The 26960-nt window shown below is 39.6% G+C and overlaps 1 protein-coding gene across 3 annotated transcripts; it reads left to right on the forward strand.

Moving 5' to 3' along the window:
• Positions 1-21224: 21224 nt before the first annotated feature.
• Htr1b (5-hydroxytryptamine receptor 1B) lies at positions 21225-26740 on the forward strand. Of its 3 annotated transcripts, none has more exons than XM_076576764.1 (2): positions 21225-21487; positions 22240-26740. In XM_076576764.1, the coding sequence occupies exon 2, from the start codon at positions 22559-22561 to the stop codon at positions 23717-23719; it is 1161 nt and encodes a 386-aa protein (XP_076432879.1). In that variant the 5' UTR covers positions 21225-21487; positions 22240-22558; the 3' UTR covers positions 23720-26740. The 3 variants fall into 3 exon arrangements, with proteins under 3 accessions (XP_076432879.1, XP_015854107.1, XP_076432880.1); XM_015998621.3 differs by having other exon boundaries at positions 21225-21462; XM_076576765.1 differs by lacking the exon at positions 21225-21487 and adding an exon at positions 21498-21752.
• The last annotated feature ends 220 nt before the right edge of the window (positions 26741-26960 follow it).

Consider the following 26960-nt stretch of genomic DNA (forward strand, 5'->3'; position numbering starts at 1 on the left):
AACATAGGAATTCAGAAATTGTCAATTTGATTTTTAAATTACTTTTGACTTATTTGGCATGATTAAACAAAATATACTCGGCAAATTATCTCATAATACACATCTTGAAGTACACTGCTCATCTCTAAGGTCCACATGCCTGGCTGCTCAGAAACTATTTGTAGAATGAAGGAAAATGTGTAAGCAGTGACGTTCCAAGCAAACGCTGTGCGATAAGTCAGTCTCTTGATTAATGTTTGCAAAGGAAGAACTGACGCATTTTACAACCAAAGTATAATCATACTTTGATAAACCAAGGGTGAAGACTATGTCTTAAATACTTTGGAAATTGGTTTTGGCTGCACTTTTGGAATCTGGAAATAACAGTGACCCTAACAGAATTGATGAAATCTGTATTTAACAGTTAGGTTCAGGCTTGCAAGAGCTGTTTCTCAGGTTCAGGTGGAATCTGACTCCTATGCCATTATGCTTCAGCATCCTAGTCTGAGTTTTAATTCAGGGTCTTAACTGTTCACAAAGTTAGGAGAGCTTCAGATATCTAATTACAAAACAGGGCTCCTCAGAAGCTCCACCCAGGAACCACTCCATGTCTATTGCTATATTTCCTACAAAAAAAGATGGGAAAAGGTAGTTTTAAAGAAGTCCATTCTCAGGCTTTCTTTTTTTTTCCTTTTTTTAAATTTTATTTTATTTTACAATACCATTCAGTTCTACATATCAGCCATGGGTTCCCATATTCTCCCCCCCACACCCTCCCCTTACCCCCAGCCTACCCCCAATTCCCACCTCCTCCAGGGCAAATCCTCCCCCAAGGACTGCAATGCTCAGCTATGTTCATAGCAGCACTATTTGTAATAGCCAGAACCTGGAAACAACCTATATGCCCATCAACGGAAGAATGGATGGAAAAAATGTGGTACATATACACAATGGAGTACTACTCAGCAGAGAAAAACAATGAAAGCATGAAATTTGCAGACAAATGGATGGAACTAGAAAAAAATCATCCTGAGTGAGGTAACCCAAACCCAGAAAGACAGTCATGGTATGTACTCACTCATAAGTGGATTCTAGATATAAAATAAAGAACAATCAGACCACAGCCCATAGAACCATAGAGGCTATATATATATAGTATGGAGGGCCCTAGGACGACTGTGGCTTATAATAAATTTCGGTTCTACTCAATTATCAAAAAAAAAAAAATAGCCAAATGAATGGAAACACATGAACTATGAACCAAAGGCTGAGGGGCCCCCAGCTGGATCAGGCCCTCTGAATAGGTGAGACAGTTGATTGGCTTGATCAGTTGGGAGGCAACTAGGCAGTGGGACCAAGTCCTGTGCTCATTGCATGAGTTGGCTGTTTGAAACCTGGAGCTTATGCAGGGACACTTGGCTCAGTCTGGGAGGAAGGGACTGGACCTGCCTGGACTGAGTCTACCAGGTTGATTGCAGGCTTTCTTTTAATGAGGGTAGATAGTAGCAACAAATGCTAGAGACTGAGTTCTATTCACCTGTAAACAAGTATATCACCAATGTCTTAATTGCTATTTCTTTCCTGGTATCAACTCCCTCCAACATAATAAACATATAATTTTACCTAGCACTTTAATTTAAATATTTTGATTAAAACTAGAAAATTGACTTAATGAGGTCTTAAAATAAGACCACATGTATTTCAATGAACTATGATGGGATTTTAAAGGCAAATGGAAGCATTAAAAATGCTTTTATAAATGGAGAAGTATAGATCTTTAAATGTCAGAGTAAACTTGTAATTACAGTGGGAAGTGTTTTATATTAAGTTCTAAAGCACCTTCATGAAGATTTTCAAAGTAGCAGTCATGTATTTTGTGTTCCAGGATCCACTTTGGAACAGTTACTTTTGATCCTCAATACAAATATTCATTTAGTAGCTTTATGTCAGTGAGACACAATGCTTGGCCCTGAAGCTATTCTGTGAATGCAGATATGATCCCATTTATTCAAAGCTATAGAGAATTGGAGTTCTGATAGTAATATTAATATTCAACTATTGAATAATATAATTTTGCTATTCATTAAAATGGTAAAGCTAACCAACAATGGTATGACCTAGAGGAAAAAGCTTTATGTACAGAATATTTTTCAGATTTGAAATTGAAAGTGTGAAATATTTTTGTTGAGCAATGAGAGATAAAGTATTTTGTAACAGTTCAGCAAATTAGAAATTCAGAACAAGTTGCTACTTTAAAAGATATTAGTTTCTGCTATGACATGTACAGCATTTCTCTTAAGTTTATGCTCAAAATGAAAATGAAATTTTAGGGAAATTTGTAGTGTTTGCATTACTCCACTATTTCTAGAAACATCTTCTAGATGTATTAAATGTATTAAAACTACATGTATTAAAACATAGTCGATATGTCGCTAGTAACTCAAAAATGTATTACTAAACACAATACTGATGTATGACACGATACATCTACTAACATTTTAAGATATAAAGGAATCTTCTTGAAACAATTAGTGAGTTTGCTAATTAAATGCTTCTGCACAGTAGATAGGTAAGATTTCTCTTTTTCATCTTTTTATTCAACCATGTTATTTGTGTATCAAATAAAGAAATAGGGTTCATGGTGGCATTTTTATACATCTTTGTACTTTGGTCTTATTTGCCCCTCCCATTGCCTCCCCATTTCCATCATCCCTTTTGGATTGTGGTCTCTTCTGCTCTAAACAGTCCTCATTTCTGCACTTAAGAGATATTTATTCCATTACCCTCACTCATTCCCCTTCCTTTTTAGACATCTTCCTTACTTCTTATAGTCCTCTTCCTCTAGTCATTGGTATATGAGAAAACCTAGTGCTTGTTTCTCTGAGTCTGGTTTAATATAAAGATCTCAAATTGTGCCCATCTTCCTTATATGTCACAATTTCATTTTTTCTTTACAGCTGAATCAAATTTGGTTTTGTGTGTGTTTATCTGCTTATTTGTTAATGACTTTCTGAGCTAATTCATATCTTGCTATTATGAATACAGTACCAATAAAAATGAATGTTCTAATATCTACATAGCCTTATTGCTAATCTTTTGAAGAAACTCCATTCTAGTTTCCATAGTGACTACACAAGTGTTTGCAATCCCACCAACAAACACAAGAGAGTTTTTCTTTTCCCAAACCCTCACCATTGTTTGTTGTCATTGGTTTTTATGGTGAGCCATTCTGAGAAGGGTGAGATAGAATCTCAAAGCACTTGCAATTTGCATTTCCTTAATAGCTAAGGATGTTAAATACATTTTAAACATGTTTATATGATAGTATGTAAATTATTTTCATTCCTTTGTGTTAAAATAAATTTTATTAATTTTTGTGAAATTTCATAGATGTAAGTAATTTGATCATAATCATATCCATCTTATCCCCCTAACTCATTCCCAGTTTGACACCCTTCCCAACTCGGTGCCCATTTTCTTTTATTTATAGCCCACTGATCCCAATTTGTGTTGTCCATACTCACGATTGTGGGGCCATCACCTGGAAAATAGGGCCTCACCCTTGAAGAAAACTGACTATCTTCCAAATGCCATCAGCTATCAATAGCTTCTCAGTTGTTGGAGGAAACACATGGAGTTTTCTTACTCTGTCCTGGAAAATTGAAGCATTTGCTCTTATACAGGTCTCGTGCAGGCAACCCCAGCTGGTATGAGTTTATGAGATCAGAGATCCTGTTATGTACAGAGAGAGTTTTAGCGCTGTCCTCCTCAACCTCTGGCTCTTACAATATTCCCAACCCATCTTTCAAAATAGATCCTGAGCTTCGGGGTGATGTGATATACATGTCCTATTTTTGACTTAGCTCTCCACAGACACTTAGTTTCTTCACTGTGACCAGTTAAGAGTTTTTGTATCAACTACCAAAGAAACTTTGCTGATGTGGTCTTAAAAGTGTATTAAAATTACAAGTGGAGAGATATTAGAGGGCAATTTGATACAGTTTTCATTTATCAAAATAATAGTAGTAAGTTCACCCTTGGAGCTACTATGAGTTCTTGGGTCCTTGGCCAAAACAGTACTGGGGATTTTGTTTTCTCCTGTGGAATAGTCTAGGAAGTTGTTGTTTACCCCATAATATTCATGCTGCCAATAATCATGGGCCAAACTTGCCATGATAGACATTATTGAAATTCAGAGGGTTCACAGGTGGGTAAGACCATTGATTACCCCTCCCCCCACCCTTCATCCCAGCAGCATATAGAGCACCTTCCTGTCTTATGAGAACTGTCCAGCAGTGATGAAGCCTCCTGCTCAGTACTAACTTGATTTATCCATGTCCTGTAGCCATATGCTTTCAGCAACAGGGTCTTACCATGAAGTTTTGGTGGATAATCAAGAACAAGGCCAAGAGCATGTTTTATTTTGTGGTCTCTTGGGCATCCCTGATTTTAAAAAAAAAAAAAAAAAAAAAAAAAAAACCTCAGTATCTCACATCTGGAATCGGGCAGTTTGTTTGTCAATCTGTGGCTTATAAGAGGAGCATTGTTCATTATATATGATAAACCATATTAAATTCTTATATACATGAAGGTTATAAGACTTTTTGTAACCTATGATGGTATCAGTTTTGTGCTACTGAGAAGAATGTATATTCTGTATTTGTTAGATACAGCAAATTTGTAGGTATCTGTTTCAGTCAATTTAATCTGTGATGTAGTTTAATTCTGAAATTTCTTTGTTGGTATTTAGTTTAAATTACCTATGTTTAGATATTCATAGGGTATGGAATCACCCACTGTTCTCAGGACCTTTCTGATCCTTTATGCCCATTAAGTATTTGTTTTCTAAAATTAGGAGCCCTAAAATTTAGTGAATATATATTTAAAAGTTTTCCACTTGATTGCTACCCTCATTAATATATATGTTGGCTTTCTATATTCTGAATAATATTGGTTGTAATCTGCATTATCAGATGTTAGAATAGCTGGACCAGCTTGTTTTTTTACTTATGTTTGCTTGGTAGATTGACTTTCAACCTTTGATTTTAGCGTGTGTGTGTGTGTGTGTGTGTGTGTGTGTGTGTGTGTGTGTGTGTGTGTGTGTGTGTGTGTGTTGGTAGTTTGAATAAGGATGGCTCCCCTAAGCTCGTAGATTTGAATACTTGGCCACCAAGGAGTGACACTATTTGAAAGTATTAGGAGGTGTGGCTTTGTTGGAAGAAGTATATCACCAGAAGAGGACTTTGAGGTTTCAGAAGCCCAAGCCCAGCCCAATGGCTGTTTTTCTTCCTGCTGCCTGTGGATCTGGATATAGAAGCTCCAACTACTTCTCCAGCACCATGTCTGCCTTGTGTCTCCATAGCTCTCCATGATGATGATAAGAGACTAAAGCTCTGAAACTGTAAGCAAGCACCAATTAAATGTTCTTTCATAAGAGTTGCCATAGTCACAGTGTCTCTTCACTGTAACAGAACACTTACTAAGACAGTATCTTTGCCAGTAAAGTACGTTTCTTGGAGACATGTAATTGGATCTTCCTTTTTAAACAGGTCAACTAGTCTACGTCTTTTCAATTGATGAATTGAAGCTATTTGCATTAAATATTATTATTAATGTTTTCTAATTGTAGTAATTTTATTTGGCTTTTTTTTTTTTTTGGTTGGATTTTTTTTTTCTTTCTCTCCTATGAGAGGTTTGTTAGTTTCACTATTGAATGTGGTGGATTAACTTCCCAGCCCTTCTTTCTTTGTTTATCTGAACCTCTCATGAAATTCACTCTTTCCTATGTTCTTGTGATTGAGACTGTATTTCTCCAGCCACTTTTTGTTGTATCCCATTAAGTATCTTCTGTAATGCTGGCTTTGGCCAGTAATCTTATTGGCAACTATTTACTTTCAAGGATTGAAATACATTGTTCCTTGCATTTTTGTCTTTTAGGATTGCTGATTGGAGATGTGCTACCAAAAGAACTTCAAGGGTTCAAAGCTTGATATTTTATTTCTTCAGAACTTTTCAGTTGAATATAGCTGTATTTATTTGTCTATAGATTAATTGATTGATATGCAGCTTCTTGCATTTCTAGAGTTTCTGTTTTTCCTATGCATGAATATCAGTGTTCAGGCTTTGAAGTCTGGCCTTGTGACTTCCATTATCCCAAAGTCTGCAAACACTTCTCCATTTATTTTGATGGTGGAGTTCTAAGAAACATTGAACAGACTCTGTTTCCTGTGTTAAAGTTATTTATCTTACCCTTTATTTTACCCTGTTCTATACTTCTTAAAAAATATGTGAAAAGTATATTGAAAATGAAATAATATAGGGTACTTTATGTGCATGTCTTTTCTTATTAACTGGCGTGAAACAGTATTCTAAACCAGCAAGCACACTTTCTTCAACTTAAGGAATAGTTTTTCATTAATATAATTTATTGCATAGCGTCTGGTGTCTTCCTCTACATAGCTATGTCAATGTGGTCTCTTCCTATTTTATCTCTGATTTTCATTTCAACATTTTATGTAGCAGAAATCTTTACAATTCCTTCTATTTTGTTATTGATTCTTCTATTTATTATTGTAGTTATTTTTATCACAGTTTTATTTTTCAAGTGGTAACTTATTAATCATTTTAATTTAGACATCTCCAATTTACTCATATCAACCTAGATTACCATAATTAGATTAACAAACTGTGTTTGAAATCGCAATTAAATTGTCTCAATTTGTATTCTTCATTCTCATTCTTATGGGATTAAATAATGAAGTTTTTATCTTTAACCTTAAATTTTTGAGATACATGTAGTTAATACATAATGACCTATGAGAACATTAACTGTTATGGATATTCAGGCAAAGCTGATAAATAGACTTCAAATCTGAAATTTATTTTATATAAATTAACTTATTATAGGTTATCAAGTCTAAGATGAACATTCTTTTCTGCATTTGACCATCTTTCAAATAGGGTTACAATTACTGAAGAAAGTTTGGATGTGATTGTCAATTGTTACATGTTGCATGAGTTGAGGAAAACGTCAGAATATTCTCTTGGGGAAAAAGTGCCTAAGAAAACATTGGTAATTTCTTGTAAAAATGTTGTATTGCATGTGCTATTGGTGACAGATGATTGTGATGTATATGACAGAAATGGAATATTCTGATTAGCTATTCAGAAGACTTAGATTCTTAAAGTAAGAGTTTTTTAATAATATAGCAATATTTTTGCCTATTTGTTTATAAAATACATAATTTATTTTTCTATTTGTGAAAAATTATTTTAAGGTTAAGAACATAAAAATTAAAAAATAATTGGCAGTTTAATTGGTGCTCTTTTAATGTAACATAATGTGAATTCAGCTTTCTATATATTGATGTAACAAGAACCATTTTGAATTCCAAAAGAATATAGCATGTACTATTTCTTTGAGGCAGTGATGTAAAATTATATCTTTCTTTTTAATCTCATTAACCATTATAATGTACAGCAGGAATTACAAATGTCTAGTCAATAAGACATTTGTCACATTGACCAGCTTAGCAGAAGCAATTTTTTTAAGAAAAGAATTTTTGTTTGGGAGCAAAAGATTTTGTAATTTGAAAGGTTTTCCTTTTTCTTCTGCTCAAAACTTAAAAAATCCTTCTATTATAGTGTTATTTAGCATGTAAACTGTGTTACTATGCATAAAATAAAGTAAGATTTTAATTAAAAATTAAAATGACAGTAAAAATTTTTAACCATCAATGGTTCTTATATTGAGTTAAACATGGTACAAATCTAATCCACATAAGTTGATAACTCTTGCTCAAGCCTACTTAACGGAATCTATTTTCTTCTGATGACCACTCATATCTCTTATGTAGGGATTCCTAGGATGTCTCCACAATGTAAGAGTGGGATCTCGAAGAAGCTGCTTATATACAATTGATTTACTAGGTCTGTTTCCTGAGCCTGGAATGAATCATATTTTTAGTAAGGAATTGAGATATATCTAACATCCAGAATTGTTAGAACAGGTAGAAAAGCAAACCAAGACCTTCACAGAAAGTGAACAATGAAAAAGTTACAGCTGTTTAGGGCAGGAATTGAAAGGGAGACAGTGATCATTTATCCATTAGACAATATGTTGGATCAGAACTCCTAGAACCCCATTCAATATTGAGCTTCGATTAAAAAATAGTAGCTCATTGCCCCAAACAAAAATGCATTCCTTTGTAATCTTGAAAATCTAATAGGTGTAGTTGGACCTAGCAAGAGCTTAATAACTCATCATTTTTAAGCTGCTGATTTTCATTCCTTATTGTCTGTTGTCAGATGAGGAAGCTACAGTTCTGGTATATAAAGTTGAGAGTGTAAACTTAAGCCTGTCATTCTAAGGGCTTACCCTATAATTTTAAGAATATGAAACAGTCCACTGAATGGCTATAATGAATTTCAGTGTACATGTATGATTGCTTTTAAGTGGATAATTTTCCTTTTGTCAAATCATGTAAATTCTGAAATCTTTTGCACTGATGTGCCAAGCCTTATTTTTGCACATTCAATCAAGACAACTTTTATAATTTCCTTTTTGTTTCCAATGACCCTGAAATGTTAATAGCATGGTGATATTATATGCAAGTCTAGATACACCTTTTAGGTTGGCATTGTATTTTTCTACATTAATTTAATGACTGATAATAGATTTTATAACCTGACTGGGTTCTCATGTGGTACTAACTGTAGATGTATATACGTGTGTTCTATATAATTATTGAAGAGCAATTGTGTACCAAAAAGCTGATTCAACTATTTTTTAGCAGTAAAACATTGATAAGAAGTAAATAATGAAACACAAAAAGCAAAAAACCAAAATGACAACCCAATTTTTATGGCTCAAAGTACTCAGGAATTTGTAACTTGTAAATTATTAGTCAACTAAATGACTAACTATTAACATTCACACTTAAATGCAAATGCACCAATAACAACAGAAACATCACCTGGAAAAAATATTAAGTAAAAAAAATCAACCAAATGTAAAACAATTAATTAATTTGTGAGGATGAAAGGTTTGTTTGGGCTCATACTTTTGCATTGGAAATTCTAAGATCTGGTTAACCCATCTGTGGACTTGAGATAATGATGTCAGATGACTCTGTGGAGTGCATAGTAAACTGCTTTACCTCATAACCAAGCAGAAGAAAGAGGAAGAAATAAGAACTGGGGTCTTATAGTCCCCTTTGAAGGCAAACCCTCAAGCATCCAAGAAACCCACAGGCCCCACCTAAAGTTTTAACCTCAGAAATTCACACCCTTAACTAGTTTGCTATTGTCAAGCTACAGCAGAGATGAAAACACAGTCTAATACTGAAAATAGAGCACACATTTGGCAGGAAAGTAAAACTTTCAAATAAGAGAAGTGAGCGGTATCTTAGAACTTTTCATTTACTATGTAGAGAAAAAAGGATATATTGGCACTTAGGATCCAGAGCAATCAACTGATCAAGTAAAGTAATTAATATTCTTGTAGTCACCACCAGCCTTATGAAGCGCATGAGAGGAAAGGAAGAGGGCTTGACCAGGTCATGGGCAAGATGATAGAACCTTGCTTTGCTTTGTACAAAGGAGGGTTGCGTTAGATTTGGGTACTGGCAAATCCATGGATTACAACTTTATACACTGTCTTTATTTCTCTTCTTTTGCTGTGATAAAATACTCTGACAAAAGCAAGTTATAAAAGAAAGGGCTTGTTTTAGCACAGGGTTCAAGGTGCAGTCCATCATGACAATGAAATGCAGGCAGTAGGTACTTGTAGCAGTGGGTCACATTATGTCTGCTATCAGAAGAAAGCAATGAATGAATCCATGGATTCTAGTGCTGACTTTACTTTCTCCTTCTTATAGAGCACAAAATTCTCTGCCCAGGGAATGGTGCCACCCAGGGTCACACAGATGGATCACACAAGTTTTAGTTTGCATTCTTTCACTAAGTAAAATCCAACTAAGCTTCACCAAGTTATAGGAAGCCTTAGTTTATTCTTTCTTATTGGTAAGTTGTATCCTATTATATGGCTGTACTGTGGGGGTTTTTTTGTCAAGTTTGGCAATTATGAATACACCTACTTAACCATTCACACATAATTTTCTCTATGCACATAAATTTCATTTTGCTTAGATAGATAATTTGTAATGGAAAATTTCTAGATATGGATAGGCATTGGATTTGTGATAAGCCTACTTAACTGTTTTTCAAAATGGCTGTATTATTTTATATCACAACTAACAAGAGTTGTTATTTTATATCACAACTAACAAGTGTAGGTTGGGGAGCTGGATCAGTGGGAAAAAACATTTGCCATGGAAATATGAGGGCCTGAGTTTTGATCCCTAGAATCCAGGTGTATAGCCTAAACCTAATCACATTTGTGAGCAAGATATGCAGGCAGAGAATCCTTGATGGAGTTGTTTAGGTAGATGTCCTAGTCAGTGTTTTGCCATCTTGACACAAGCTAGAGTTGTCTGGAAAGAGGAAACTCAACTGAGAGAATGCATCCTTCAGATTCTCAGTAGGCAAATCTGTAGAACATTTTCTTGGTTAATGAATCATGTGGGGAGCCCAGCCCACTGTGAATGGTGCTACCCCTGGGCAGATGACTTGAGAGGTGAATGAGAGCCATGGGAAGTAAGCCAACAAGCAGCACCCCTTCATGGCCTCTGTGTCAGTTCCTGCCTTCAGGTTCCTGCTTGAGTTCCTGCCTTGGCTTCCCTAGATTTTGCAATCCAAATAAACTCTTCCCTTCTCTAGTTGTTTTTGGCCTCAGTGTTCATCACATTAAAAGAAAACAACTGAAGACTTGAAATTAGCCAAAATGACAAACTCTGGTTTCAACAAGGGACCTTGCCTCAATAAGCAAGGTGAAGGATTGGGCAAGATACAGGTAGTCAATCTTGGTCCTCTACAAATGCAGACACAAAGGAACATGCACTTGCACTCATGTGGGCATTCATGCAGATTCATGCATAACACACACACACACACACACACACACACACACACACACACACACACACACACACAAGAACAAAACAAACACAACAAAATAAACCAGAACAAAACAAAAACCCAATGCTTCCAATTCCTGTCCATCTGTGCCCACACTGAGCATTGCTAGTGTATGGTTTAGGCTATCTAATGGCTATATGTTGGCATCTTGCTGTGATTTGTTTTGCATTTACCTGATGGTTCACAGTGAAGTTATTTCATTGGATTATAGTGATTTTCTTAATCATCTTCTTTGATGAACTGTCAGTTTCAGTTGCTTGAGACTTGCTTTGTGCCTGGCATGGATCCTTCTTGTAAATGCTATTTGAGGTCTTGAAGGAGTATTACTTTGAAATTGCTGAAACAGAGTGTTTTCCATGCTTAAAACTGAAGTATGCTGTTCAAACATTTTTATACCTTCACTAAGTTTTTGTGTGCTTATTTTACTATTTTTCCAGCCAATAAAAAGAAGTATTCAGAACTCTGGGGATGTCACCTGTTAGAGTTCCATTAAATTTTATTTTATCTTGTTTGGAAGCCACAGTACTAAGACTCTCATGCATTCCTATTGAATGTAAACACCTTTTTAATATCTTGAACAAAGCAAATAATTTACCACAGTTTATTCATACAGTGGACACCTTCATTTGGGATAGAAGCCATGTGTGTTACCACAGTTATTCTTATATTTCTGCACATGGTGACATTCTCCCATGCACTTATTTATTCTTTCAACCTGTGATTTTATTTGGAGTCATTTTCATTTTGCATTTGATTTTTACAGGAGTTCTGTCTGTAGTTCAGAAACTTAGACCTTAACATTTATCTGAAAACATGTATATTTTACTTTGTTTACAAAGTTGTATTTTGTGAAAGCCTCAGTGAGCACATTATTTTTCAGATTTTGGCTGTTAAAAGGTGTTGCCACATTTTCTCTTGATTTTCATAGTTTCTATTAATAAGCAGCTTCTGCCTTACTGGTGATCCTTTGAAATAATGTTATCACTTTTTCTGGCAGTCTTATGGATTTTTTGTTACCGTATCTTACCAGATCTGATCATTCTGTACTTAGCTGTCTTCTAGGCTTAGCTACAATTTTTGTTATGATTTTTTTGGATGGAGTTCTTCAAACTTTCTATGAAGTGTTTGCTTGGTACTTTTGGTATTTCTGGAAATTCTTGGAATTATCTCTTTAATCACCACCCCTCCCCACCCATTGATTTCTCTTCTTCTGCATATGTGATTAACTGTTTTTGAGACAGGTTCTCACCATGTAGTTCAGGCAGAAGTGGGAGATCATATGTAGTCCAGGTTGTCCTCAAACTCACAGAGATCCACCTGCCTCTGCATCCTGAGTAGTGAGACTAAAGGTGTGAGCCACCACACTCAGTTGCATATGTACTTTAAATTTCATGACCCAGCCTCATCTCCTCTTCTTTTCATTCTACCTTCCTTCTCTCCATGCTTATGTTTAGAGACTTTCTTTTAACTTTATGAGACTGTTACTGCTGGCTTCTGCTGAGTCTATGTACTAATACATCCAATACATCCATCCAATGAGTATTTAATGCTCTTGTCTTATTTCTGGAAAGCCCATATTACTCATGGTTTAAGTGTGTTATCTCTAAAACTGATCCATTATCCCTTTGTTTTCCTTATCACATTAAAGATAAACTTCTTCCCTGCTAACTCTAGTATCTCTGTTTTGTATAGAACCCTTTCTGTTGTCTGGGGTTTTATTATTAGTTCCATTCTTCTTAGCAGAATGCAAACATCATGCTTCTTAGGGTAAACAGATACTTTATAAAACATACTTTGTAAATGTACCCAGTGATGATATATGTACACAGAATTGACTCAGATACTGTACTTAATAGGCCTGTAGAGACATCAAATGAGAGTATAGTGTTTGCCCCTCTCAGGGTCAAGCAGAAAGAATGAAGATATGAAGGTAGCAGCTGCCTCCATACTGAGTTGAGTCGAGAGTGACCTGTATTAGATTCTCTCTGTTTCTGAACCACCTTGTTCTTGGGGCCTTACTTAGATGAGGCCTCTGGGATCTTTGCCTCTTCAGCCTCCAAACTGCCCAGATTTAGCTCTGCCTTCTGCTCTTGTATACTTCACCCACTGCAAACTTACATTGGCAGCTAGAAGGGGAAACAGCAGATAGGTTTATGGTAATCCCCTTCTCTTCAGACGGCATTATTCTTCAGAGCTCCAAAGACCAATGGAGTTGATTGTAACACGAATCTTAAAAGGTCTTATTAATAAAAAAGCAAGCAAACAAACAAACAAAAAAAACCCAGAGCCAGATATTGGGGTTAATTCTGAAAGATCAGAGGAATAGGACAAGTCAAAGCCAACCTCACTTTTCCGACCTTCAGTCTCTAAAGAGACCTACTTCCTGTATACCCAGGCCAATGTTCCTTTCTGTTCTGCTAACTAATTTCTTCTCTCTGCCCAGCTACATCACTTCCTCTTCCTGCCCAGCTCTGTCACTTCCTGTCTGTCTGTACAGACTTCCAGACCTTTATGGTTGACTAGTGTTGGAATTTAAGGTGTGTGCCACCATGCCTGGCTCTGTTCCTAGTATGGCCTTGAACTCACAGAGATCCAGACAGATTCCTGGCTCCCAACTGATAGGATTAAAGGCATGTGCTACTATTGCCTGACCTCTATGTTTATTATAGTGGCTGGCTTTTTCCTCTGATCCTCAGATAAACTTTATTGGGGGACAGATAAACTATCAACACACTTAATTGTGTTAGAGCTTTCTTACCTTTTCCTTATTCTGTTTTTGCTACAACATGTAGCAAATAATCACGTTACTAACTCTAGCCTTAGTGGAAATCTCTACGTGTTTCTCTTTCCTTGGGAGAATTTCTGACTGGCATCCTGACCACATCCAGGAATGGAATCAGAAAATACCTCAAGGAAATCACACAATCAGCAGGTAATATCTCACCTAGGAAATTCTCTTTCCTTGGAATTTTTGTTTGTCCAGTTCTTCTTGCTTGTACAACTCTTCAAATTTGTAAACAATGTGTCTTTTTTCAGTTATTACTTAAGGGTGAGGGGCATGTCCAACCCTTGTGATTTCCTATCTCTTGTATAATATTAGAGGGATCAGCCTTAATATTACACATCCCAGGGGCTCAGGAGAGAGAACTACGAATGGCGAGGACTATTTTCGGGAAATAGAATCTCAGCACACAGAGCTCTTAGTCCAGGCATTTATTCTACCAAATCTTCTTCTTCATTCTTCCATGCCCTGGGAGTCCCAGTATATATAAACTTATCAGAAACCATCCCTTGGCAGTACAAAGCCAGGCTTCCAGGGTCAAAGGGAGGGGTGATAAGAATCACATAGAGGAGCAATAATTATTAATTATCATTTGCAACCCAAAAGGGAAGTGACTAATGGGGAAATGAATTAACTAAAAGCTAAATTCAGGTAATATCTAAGAAGAGGGATCTTATGTACTCTACTATAGTCTTAAACATGATTGGTAGAAAATGTTAAGAATCTGTAAGTTTCTAGGTCAATGGGAGAAAATAAAACTGCCTTCTTTGTTCCTGTGGCTCCTATCTGTCTAAGCTATCTGCTGTTTTTCTGCAGGGTGGGGGGAAGATGTGCTCAGTCACTAGGCAACTTGTGTACAGCTAGATGCCTCTGGTGATAGTTAAAAGGAGATGTGGAACTAGAGGTAAGATTTGGAAAAGGAAGAAGTTAAGCTTAATTGGCACATCCGCCAGGCCTTCTCAAATGGGTAGTCTGGACACTTAAGTGTGTTCTTAGAGAGTATAGAGGTATCTCTGATAAGGTACTTTCCTCCATCTGGGGATGGACCTGGCCGGATGCTGCCAATGAAGATAATTACAGGGAGGCTTGAACTGGGGTTCTGGCTGAGCATAGCTGTCAGCGCAGGTTATCTAAATATTCTTTTAGTAGAGGGGAAATGGTGCCCAATAAATGATGGAAAAGCTACAATAGCACACAAGAAACTCATAGCAGGAAATGGCTGATAATCAAAAGCCAAATATCACCAAGGCTTCTTGAGCCTCAGCTTGACCTCTGGAAGGCCCTTGGCTTCTTCCAGGTGTTAGCTTTATCATAAACAGCTGAAATCCTACTTTGTATATTTTTGTGGCTTGTAGCACCTATCTTTTACTCAGAAGCATAATCCATTTCTCATCATTTATGAACTTGGAACTGGCTTGAATTTGGTATGTGAATTTGAACTGCTGATGATTGAAAGGTAAGATAGGCATTCTAAAGGTATTGACAACAATATGAAAAGACTATGGAGAGTCACGTCAATTTAAAGTAGAAACACTGGAACACTTCCATATACAGGATTAACAGTGCTAGCTGGCTCCAGGTATAGTGGTGACTCATCGATATTATCTCAGCACTCCAGAGGCAGAAGCAGGACAATCATTGCAGGAATGATCTAGCCTAGGCCACATAGTGAGTTACAGGACTGCCTGAGTTACAGAGTCAGGGCTTGTCTCAAACAACAAAAACTGTATCCAAACAAACAAAAATTAAACCAAATTAAAAAGAAACAAAATGATATATTTATGAAGAGTAAGGCGAAAAAGGACATGGCAAGAAGGGTAGTGTTGGGGAAGATAAATATGATCAAAGTATGTCAATAAATACAATAAAAATTTGTGTGATTAACATACTACTAAATAATGAAATGTTAGTCTGATACAGTGTTTGTGAAAAAGGTAAAATAAACGACAGCAGCTTTTAAGAGGAAGGAGGAGGAGAAGAAGAAGAAGCTAGCTACATACGCACAGCACTGAAGAGGAACAGGACAGCCTTGTAGTTTCTTAGCTTTCCCTGAGGCTCAGTTACAAAGTGAACTAATGCAGCTCCTCTTGGTTTTGAGGCACTCACTCTCCTCTTGAAGTCGACTCCCTCTTTTATTTATACATGGGATTAAATTGGTTTACCAACAGTTGGGTCAGAGTCTTTAGTTATACTATTAAATATTTTAATATAAGCAATGTTATTATGGTCATTCTTTTTAGGCTTTTAATCTTGAATGTTTGTCTTCAATCTCTTCTCTGCTTCACAGTAGTGATGACATATTTGACTTCCTGCTACATCCAATATGTTTGTCTGACAGTTTCTCATAATTCCTAGTGTGATGCTTCTAAACTTCAGGAACACTGGAAGCCACAATGTCATCTATATTACACAAAATATAAGAGTTTTGTATACATTTCTGGGTTTTGTATTATTTTAGTAAATGAACATCCTAAACTGCTGATTTATGGTTGATTAAACCTTCTTTTTCTCTTTGAGACAGGGTTTCACTATAAAGTTCAGGCTGTCCTGGAATTCACTATGTAGATCTGGCTGGCCTTGAGTTCATAGAGAACTACCTCCCTCCAACTCGAAAGTATTGGGATTAAAGGCATGCACCACTATGCCTGGCTTGATTAAAACTTTTTAATAACTTTATTTGAATAATTTTACTGCTAGGAAGAGTCTTTTTTTCTCTGAATTACTTAGCCCTAGGAAGAAAAGAAAGGATAATTAACTTCAATAGACAAATCAGAAGTAAAGCAATTCAAGTTTTCTGTTATTTTTATGATAGTCAAAATAGTATGGTAAATTTCAGAGAAGAGAATGAATGTCACAGTGTTCAGCAACCTGTTCCTCACTATTCAAACAAATTCTAATTGATGACTTTGAAAAATTCAGAGTGTATGTTTGTGTTTACTTCAAGTATACTGTGTGAAGTATAAAGATAGAAAAAAAAACAGAACGAACCCTCCCTGGTCAAAAATTAATGCAAAAATACAGGTAAGTCTTTAGTATGGTTTTCGCATGAGTGTTCAACATATGAATAAGTTCTATTCACCAGTCGGTACTGCTTATAATATAATGATTATCCACTCACTTATAATTATAGTAAACTAGTTTTATACCTGAATTTTAAAACCATAATCAGTACCATTACTCTTCTCCCTTTCAGAACTGTGAAAGTATCTGTAAGATTACCCTGGAACCTCAAATAGCTACAAACTGTTGCTGTCATGTCTTGGAAGAAAAAAAAAAAAAAAAACAGGACAATAGAGGCAGACTGGTTAAAATGGCACCATGGCTGGGTTGCAGGATTGGTTTATACAAAACACTGGGAAAGGGATAGAGCAGGAAGTTTTAGAGACTTGAGTTTGGACTATTCACACTTGCCAGCTCTCTGATATTAGCAGAGTTTCTTAAATTCTCCAAGTCTCAATTTCCTTATCCAGAAACTGAGAACGATAATGACAGTTTTCAGTGTTATAACAATTAAATGAGAAATGTGTGTGGGACACACAGCATATGGCTCAGTGCACAGTGCTCAGTAAAGGATAATGATTATTATTCATGAATTACAGGTATAGAGGCAGTAGAGCACAGCTTGGCTTATTTTCTCTACAAACCTAAACTACACAATGATGCTTTTTTTTTTCTTCTGGGTTGAAAGTAAAGAACAAATCACTTATTTTGAATATAGAAAAGGGCATTTTTTTTCTTGTTTTCTTCAGGCTTGATGGACAATTTCATCATTAAATGCTCTGATTTGTTTTTGTTTTAGACAAAATTCATCCTGAACAGAGCTTCACAATGATGTTGCTGAATTAAAGCCTGTTGTAAGTTTAGTGGATTCAGTTGGCATTGCTTTTTCGTGAAAGAACTTTTCATTACAGACAAAGCCTACCCTTCCCAAGGAGAAAGATTCCCTGCTGGGTGGAGCTAATGATCCAAGCAGTTTATATTAGTGTTACTTAGTGGTATCTCAAGACCCAGGTCTTGTGTGGGAGCTAGCTAGTTTGAACTGAGTTAGCTTTGAACCAGTATTACTATATTTGTTGCAGGTAGCTGTTTAAAGTGTCCGTGCTGGTTGGAATAAGAATGGCTCCCATAGGTTCACATGCTTGACTGTTTCGTCACCCGGGAGTGGCACTATTTGAAAGGATTAAGAGATGTGCCTTTGTTGGAGAAAGTATAGACTTATTGGAGGAAGTTTGTCACTGAGGGGTGAGCTTTGAGGTGTCAAGGGTCCAAGCCAGGCCTACTGCCTCTCTCATTCCTGTTGTCTAAGTTACCGTGTTTGCCTGCCTGCCTGCTACCATGCTCCCTACCATAATGATAATGCACTAAACCCCTGAAAATTTAAGCAAGCCCCCAATTAAATGCTTTCTTTTTATAAGAATTACCATGGCCGTGGGGTCTCTTCACAGCAAAGGAAAACTGACTAAGACAGTGTTTGTTATTGCAAAGACAGGTCTTAGACTATGAAATATATGTATCATATGAATATATTATATATTATACATATGCTCTAATTTTGTCACTCTTCCTTTCTCTATATAAATATGGCTTGTCCACCATACCTAGAAACACAGCAGAGCTGTTCCTTCTTAGGAACTAATCTACACTAGCCTCATAAAGAACTGACTTTATTATCTAGGAAATCTTAAAAATCCTTAAGAAATTAGGCAGCATAGAAGTACTATGACATGAATATCAGCTCAGAAACCTACTATAGAGGCCAATGAATGTACGAAAGAATCCTGAACACTCAGAATTTGTAAGAATTGCATGTATTTTCTTATGCAGACATTCCCATAGTTTCCTCATAAAAGACACAGGATAGAAACAAGGCCCTTGGAAGAGTTTGTATTTCCTGTGATACCAATCAACTTGCAGAGATAGTGAGAATGTTTGAGAGGAGCCAGGCTATGGGCTATCACCATGCAGGAAAAGGTTGTTCAGTGCTGGTGTCTTCGCTGATCATTTCACCATTGGAAATTTAATATCACAGCAGTAAAAATGTCTCACTTTGTCCTTAGACTTGACATTTAAGACTTGAAAGAAGTACCTGTCCAGTCCCCACATTCTGTGATTAGGACCTGCCACTTGGATATTTTCCAATTAAGATTTCACTGGGGGCTAGGTACTGTGTTGGACACTGAGTTCTGAGTTCTGTGACCTACTCCTTGTGGTTGCCAGGAGAGAGAATTTCTCTTCAGTGTCTGGTATGGTAAGACCAAGATCAAAACCTCTCAGACTGTACCTGGAATTTCCCTGTGGGAGCAACACAGCCCCTTGGCATAGAAAGGCCCCCTTGAGGGGGATTCGTACCCCACCATGAATGACTCACTACCTGATCTGTCCTGCCGTCTCTATTAAGAGCTTTTTCTACCCAGTGAATTTTTACTGTTCTTTGAAGCTCTGGATTCGACGCTAATTTGAAAGAAGGTGCCCTTGAATGACCTGGGACGTGGGAACCAAAAAAGACAGGAATTGGTACCTAGGGGTGATGGGTGAATTTCTGGTTTCAAAAATATGCACTGCTGTGCAAACAGCTGCCTTTTATATGCTTTAAGTCCTAAAAGGAATGAGTGTGATTCAGAAACTAGGCTTAATGAACTGTGGCTCTTCACTGAGCTCTGCCAAAATCCCTTCTGTGCTGCAGGGGCATATCCACGCAGCTCTAACCAGAAGGTAAACTCCCAATCTGCCTGCAAGTGGTAGTGTCTGCTCAGGGCATGGGACTCTGCAAATCAGCTGGAGTAGTCCATGGGAATGCCACAAGTGTCTGCCTCTCTAATGCCAATACCGAGAAGTTGTTTTCTTCGTCTCCTGCTTCTGAAACAGAAACAAAGAGGCCGCTGTAGTTCTCCATATTCTTCTCCTGTCTCCTTTCTCTTGAGCAGTTCTCTCGGGCTACTCTAGCTCCCCTACTAGACTATGGTAACAAGAAAATAGTTTTCTAGTGTCCCCATTCTTGCCCTTCCAACACGCACTTGCTCCATCCTGGTCAACGTCCCCACCTAGTGGTTTAAATTTGCCAGCTTCTCTTCCCTTCCCTTTCCAATAGCTTTGAACTGGGCACCAGGGTTAAGAAAATAATAAAGGCGCCTGGTGATGGATGGAGTTGGAAGACTGGAGGCCACCTTAAAAATGTGGTGGGAAAATGCTTAATATGCTGACGTTTCTGGCCTCAGGGAAAGGAGCGGGGTGTGTGTTTTTCTTTTGCTTTTCCTTTTTTTAAAATCATCTGCTGCAATCCGGCTTAAACCCCTTACTAAAAGGAGTGCCCTCTCGAAGCTTGGATGGTTTGTATTTTCTTTACCACACTTGCTAACAAATGAAAGTATAGTAATTTAGTTGACCATCACCCACTGTCTTTGCCCCTCCTAGAATATAACTGCTGTAATTGGTTCTGAATTTGCCCTGTTCGTTTCCATATTCCTAGTGCAGAGAACACCCAGCGTCAATTATGTATTCTAATCCAGCATCAATTACTCATTCTAATTTTTGCCTGGCTGGCTGACTTAGAGGACCAACAATGCAGGGAATTTGGTTTGGGGCCATGTCATCTTAGGTAAAAGTCTCTCATATAGGTCTGGAGTTACTCCACTTTTGAAATTGCAGATGATCCCTGACTCACCTCTGAGACAGCATGATTTGAGTCTTATAAAAACACACTTGCGGAGAACCTGATGAATTCAATTATACCGCGGCTTTCATTGGATCCACCCAACATACCAAACACAAACTTAGGTTCTTGGGACTTACAGTGGACCGCTTAGTGCTCAAGACCGATAATACATTTCCCTTCACGTTCAACTTTTGATTTGTACGTGTACCCTGTATTTGGTTCTGTTCAGATTGGAGGAAAAACCCAGCACAAGGAATCTGCTGAGGGTTTGGGGGCCTGGCTGCCTTGCTTACTGCCCCCTATGGCAGAATTGCGATCTTTTTGTGGAGGGCAAAGGAGACAGTGTGATGAGTGCAGTGAGGATGGCTCGGAGGCCCCTTTATTTTCTCTTTCCTGGGCGGGCTGAAGGGAAGAAGTTCTTCCCTGGAAACTCGGGTACTGAGCCGCCAGCCACTGGAACGAGGCTGGAGCCAAATGTTTAATTTCACATACAGTAACTGGCTTCTCTTTATGACATTGTTTTAAATCTTGCAGACAGCTTCTCTCCCGATGACTCACAAAGTTAAAGGGGGAAGACTGGATGACAAGCCCAATTTTCTAAATGCAGATAAGAAAATGTGTTGTTAATGTACTAAGAGTTAAAGACATCTCAAAGCCCCAAGCGTGAAGTATAAAATGCTCAAATTGGTTTCTTCCTTCTAAGGCAGCATCTCTGGCGCCTCCTTCCAACCTGGGTGTGGCCTTCCGTGTTGGGTTAGATTCCAGAAAGGAGAGTTCAGAGATTAGGGCTTGCTCCACCTACCACCAACCTCCAGGAAAGAGGGAGGTGGTGGTAGGCGGAAGCCTAGACCCGGACGCCCGCACTAAGTCTGTGGCAGCGACTAAGGGCGTGGATTGACTGCGGGAGCGCTAGGACTCAAAGCCCGCAGAGGCAAGAACAGGACGTCCCGTTCCCCATTCCCCGCCTGAAAGGCGACTGACTCTGAGTGTCAGGGTCGGGAGAAGGGACAAGGTGACGAAAACTGCGAGAGAGGGCGGTAGGACCCGGCGGGAGAAGTCTGTGGCCGGGAATGGAACTGGGCGGGAGGAAAAGAGGGAGGGAGAGAGCTAAAGCGAAGGTGCTGTGCCGCTGGCGTCTGCACTCGCCGCACTGCACGAGTTGCAAGACTGGACCAGGCTGGACCCAGATAGTATAAAAGGAGCCTCACCGGCTCCGAGGCTCACACCTAGCTCCCGGGCTGGCGCACGCCGGGTTCCTCCTGCTCCCCCCGACACCTGCCCCCTCCTGGTCTACGGCTCCAGGTGCCTCAGCCCCGTGCGCCTCGCGGCATGGCTCCCAGCGGCGCGGCTGGAACCCAGGGGGTGGTGACGGCTGCTGCACGGCTCGAGCAGCTGCAGCTCCGACCCCAGAGTCTCCCTTCTGGTGGCCGCGTCTCCGCGGGGCAGCTCGCCCGGGTGGCCAGCGCGTGAAAAGGGAGGGAGTGCGGAGCTCTGGCGCCAGGCGCGGCGCGGCTCGCAGACTTCACAATCCCCCAAGTCAGGCGGTGGCCACAGAAAGTGGCCCTGCCCTGGGTGGGGGGCGCGGGGCGGGGATGCAAGCCCCAGACTCTGCACTGGCATGCAAGCTTAGGTCTGTACAACGAGGAAACTCCTGCGGGCGGAGTCTGCAGATTCCGGAGCGCCCGGGTTAGGAGAAGCTGAGCCCTGAACAATTGGGGTAAGAGGTCCCACTTGACCTGAGACACCCTCCTCAAGCGATACTTAGCCCTTCTCCACTGTTTGCCTCCAGGGAGCCTGAGCGGAGCTGGACTGGGTGGGCCAGTGCTTTAATCACCCGGGCGAAGACGGGGCGTGGAGAGGAGCTAGCAGACGCGGCGGCAGCGCTGGGCGCACTGGAAGTGCAGGGGACGCGCCCGCCGGCTTGGTGGCCGCGCCTGTGACCTCTCCTTTCGGCTAAGAACCCAGGCGGAGGAGTTACTGAGGAGCCCACGGAACTGGCTAGGCAAAGGAGACAAGCCCGTGGTCTCCATGATCTTCCCATCCTCCGTTCTCTCCCTTGTCCGCTCCATGCTCAAGAGCTGCGCTCCGCAGCCCGGGCGAGGAGAGCCATGGAGGAGCAGGGAGTTCAGTGCGCCCCGCCGCCTCCTGCCGCCTCCCAGACAGGGGTACCTCTTGTCAACCTCTCTCACAACTGCAGCGCAGACAGCTACATTTACCAGGACTCCATCGCCATGCCCTGGAAAGTCCTGCTGGTTGCTTTGCTGGCTCTCATCACCTTGGCCACCACGCTCTCCAACGCCTTTGTGATAGCCACGGTGTATCGGACCCGGAAGCTGCACACCCCAGCTAATTACCTGATTGCCTCTCTGGCCGTCACTGACCTGCTCGTGTCCATCCTGGTGATGCCCATCAGCACCATGTACACGGTCACTGGACGCTGGACACTAGGCCAGGTGGTCTGTGACTTCTGGCTGTCGTCGGATATCACCTGTTGCACTGCTTCCATTATGCATCTCTGTGTCATCGCCCTGGACCGCTACTGGGCCATCACTGATGCGGTAGAGTATTCTGCTAAAAGGACTCCCAAAAGGGCGGCCATCATGATAGCCCTGGTGTGGATCTTCTCCATCTCTATTTCGCTGCCACCCTTCTTCTGGCGTCAAGCCAAAGCTGAGGAGGAGGTGCTGGACTGTTTTGTGAACACCGACCACGTCCTCTACACAGTCTACTCCACGGTGGGCGCTTTCTATTTACCCACCCTGCTCCTCATCGCCCTCTATGGCCGCATCTATGTGGAAGCCCGCTCCCGGATTTTGAAACAGACACCCAACAAGACCGGCAAGCGCTTGACACGAGCCCAGCTGATAACAGACTCCCCTGGGTCCACGTCCTCGGTCACCTCCATTAACTCCAGGGCTCCCGACGTGCCCAGTGAGTCCGGGTCTCCAGTGTACGTGAACCAAGTCAAAGTGAGAGTCTCAGACGCCCTGCTGGAAAAGAAGAAACTCATGGCCGCTAGGGAGCGCAAAGCCACCAAGACCCTAGGGATCATTTTAGGAGCATTTATTGTGTGCTGGCTGCCCTTCTTCATCATCTCCCTGGTGATGCCTATCTGCAAGGATGCCTGCTGGTTTCACATGGCCATCTTTGACTTCTTCAACTGGCTAGGCTATCTTAACTCCCTCATCAACCCCATCATCTACACCATGTCCAATGAGGACTTCAAACAAGCATTCCATAAACTGATACGCTTTAAGTGCACAGGTTGACTTGTCAATGGCAGTGGGGTCGCCTAGGCGGCCTTTGGGGATCAAGTTGGGTCTTTTGCAGGTAGGTCAAATCTTCTTTCCCTGTTACTGGGTGGAAGCAAGGCTCTCTGTCCCGGGCAAGGGCAATGGATCCTGTGAATCCGGGCAGCTCTGAGAGAGCACTCTGGAAGGTGAACTGCTCCAACTACTGCAAAGCTTCCATGCTGAGGAGGTTAGCCTTTTGTCCTCAAAGCCCGGGCTCAGCACAGATCCTCCTGCAGCCAATCACACAAAAGGTTGCAACTTTTTAACGTTGATGATGGATGGGGGGATGCCCCGTTTTGTACCATGGACATTGCCCTCTAAGCCAGTGGCACTTGTAGGTGTTGTCGGAAGCCTATCTGAGACAGATCTACACACAGCCTGGCAGTACTTGAACTAGACAATTAATACCCTGTGCTTTGGGGGGAACTTTGTGTTACAGCTTAATTTTAGAACACTCACTTTGACATCCTTCAGTCTTCATTTGTTTATTTAAATGTGGTTGGAGAAACTTGTGGATTTGGTGCTTCAAACACTAAATGTGGCTTGGACGGCACAGAGCAACCTTGAAGAGTTAAAGTGAAATTCTGATGATAAGAGCTCTATTTTTATTACAATCAAAAAATATATGGGGGTGGTGGGTGGGAATGGGAGATGGGAGTGTTACACTGAGGATCAACACCTAAGAGTGTTTGTTTTCTGCAGAGTTCTAATTTTTTAAATTCCTGTTTTGTGATCGTCAAACTACAACTCTAACAGCTCAAACAAAACATAATGTGTGCTAGTGCCAAAGTCTGCAGGCTGCGTGGTTTCCTAATCTCATGTACCAGTCATTTTACACACTTAAATCCCCACCAATGGAGGGTATGCTGAGTGACTCAGTCCAAACTGCTGCTGGTAGAGGAGTTTGTCAAATGGATTAGAGTTGGATACAGTTCCTTAACAAGAAAGTATCTTTCTTCCTTATCTAGTTCCGTGCTATACGGAGGAGACTGATGAAACAGATGCTATTTCTTATATAATTAAGGAATAAAGGGGGAGATAAGAGGATGTATATTTTTGACTTGTAAAAAAATCTTAAAATGCATGAGACAATTTTTGATAATCATTTGCACTCTCTCCCATCTGTGGTTCCTTTGTGTGCAAATATATAAAGTAAACAAGAGAACAAGTTTCCCTGTCCAGAAATCTTCAAAACGCAGCCAGAACACCCCAAACTATATTAAAGTGTGCATGAGAGAGAGAGCCTGGGACTCCACCTTGTTTTTTTCTTACTATTGAAGTTTGGGTAGGAGCAGCTAGAAAAAAAAAGACACATTAGAAATTTAGAAAAGCCGAGAGAGCCTGAAATTGAACCTATTTTCTTTATAATTCATATAGCCAGACCTCAGGCTTAATAAACAACCAGGAAACTGGCAAGCCTGCTAGCCTTGGAGATGTGTTACTGACCTGCCATGTCAGTGACGATAACATCTAAAATTACTGAACCGTATCTCTCTTTCTAAGTTTCAACGGCACTTGGTTATTTTGAATTCACTCTGAGGGGTACATAATACAGCAAAATCACATACTAGAAGATGAAAAAAAAATTGCACTTTCTTAACAAAAAGAAGCAGTCCCGAAGGGTCATCTGTAAGAACAAGTGTGTATGTGGAATGTTTAATATGCCAAAGAAGATTCACAGTCCTTGCTTCAGAGGCTGTCTGCACTCGAGACCTTTTGTCTGCAGAAGGAAGTTGTCTTTATAAAATGGATCCACTCCCTGTGTAAAGCTGCCCAGTCCAGATCATCAGACAATAGATGTAGTGAGCTGAATTACACTGCTCGCCTACTGTGCAGACCTTCACACTGGGTAATGACTCTGAAAAGATGCTAGTCAAAAGTTCACATGTACTGTAGGTAAAAAAGGGAATTTCAACAAACATTATACCTGACACTGGAGTAAGATAAAATCTTAGGCATTAGATAATCCTGTAGATTTCTGCTGGATCCCTAGTTTCTTTGTGCTTTGTAACATTTCTCCTATGGAGGAATGCATATGAAGCATGGTATTTGTTTTCATATGATTAATATGTTGGTCTCCTGTTTATGTAGCTGTGTTTTCTTGGGGCCCAAGAGGCAATTAAGTCAACTTCTAAGAGCCTTAGGGGAAAATTAATTGAAACAAATAGCCACTTACAAATGATTTCTTTATAGGGCACTTACAATGACTGTGTCACCATGTTGACAAAACATGGTCAATTTAGTCAAATTGGTTGTTTGTCATTTTGTAAATCACTCACCTTAATTATTGCTTGAGTACTTTGGCTGAACTGATTGAATGTGAGGCATCGTGTATCAAATAGAAGCTTGCAAACCTTTGTAGTGATAAGAGATCTAAGATCATCATCCAGCATTGCACATGATTATGCAAGGTGTATATTCACCCCCGGGGTATGCAGATAGAACTGTTAAGCTCCTTTTCAGTTACTACTGCATATGAGCATAGTTTGTTTCATAAACTAGACACATGGCTTTTTTGCAGAACATAAAATGGGAGATGAAAATGTTTAACTTACGTAGAAATGAAAATATATTTTCATTGACTATGGTAACAAGTACCATTTTCCATATTGTTTAATTGCACAAATTTTCACACAAGTATATGAATGTATACTCATTTAAAAATGCCAATATTGTCTTGTGTTTGTAGGAACTTTAGAGTTTCCTTTTTAAAAAATGGACACTGCACCCATGGAATGAATGTTTAAGAAGTTTGACAAAATTCCTATAGAACAATATTGTTCACCTTTCCTCTCTATTATCTTAGTTTTCTCTTCTTTAAGTGGGAAGTACTGAGAGGACCATAACTCACTCAAGCAGTCATGTCTCAGATTGTGTGTATTTGGTGGAGTTTTGTGTCTAAAGTTGCCTTTGGTATCCCACCTCTCAGCAAATGTGTAATTGGAAATTAAATTTAGGAAAATGATGAAATAAAAGTTCTTTTTGTGTTCTAAAAGACTATTATTCTATTATTATGGGAAGACTGGGTCACTTGATTCTGGGCTGTGTTTTGAAGTTCAAGCCTTCATGAGAGGATGACTGGTGATAGTTGACAGTGTGATGGATGGATATGTGTTGCCATGGTTTGGACAGTTCAGTTTATGTGTGTAGGAAGAGTTCGAAAGTAATTTTGTATTCTATAAAGAGGGAAGGTTGCATCCACTATCAAGAAGCTTTC

The sequence above is a fragment of the Peromyscus maniculatus genome, chromosome 7, assembly GCF_049852395.1.
Source record: "Peromyscus maniculatus bairdii isolate BWxNUB_F1_BW_parent chromosome 7, HU_Pman_BW_mat_3.1, whole genome shotgun sequence".
Classification (NCBI taxonomy): Eukaryota; Metazoa; Chordata; class Mammalia; order Rodentia; family Cricetidae; genus Peromyscus; species Peromyscus maniculatus.

Coding starts and splice junctions, on each gene's coding strand:
- Htr1b (XM_076576764.1), top strand. CDS start 22,559: ATGGAGGAGCAGGGAGTTCAGTGCGCCCCGCCGCCTCCTGCCGCCTCC.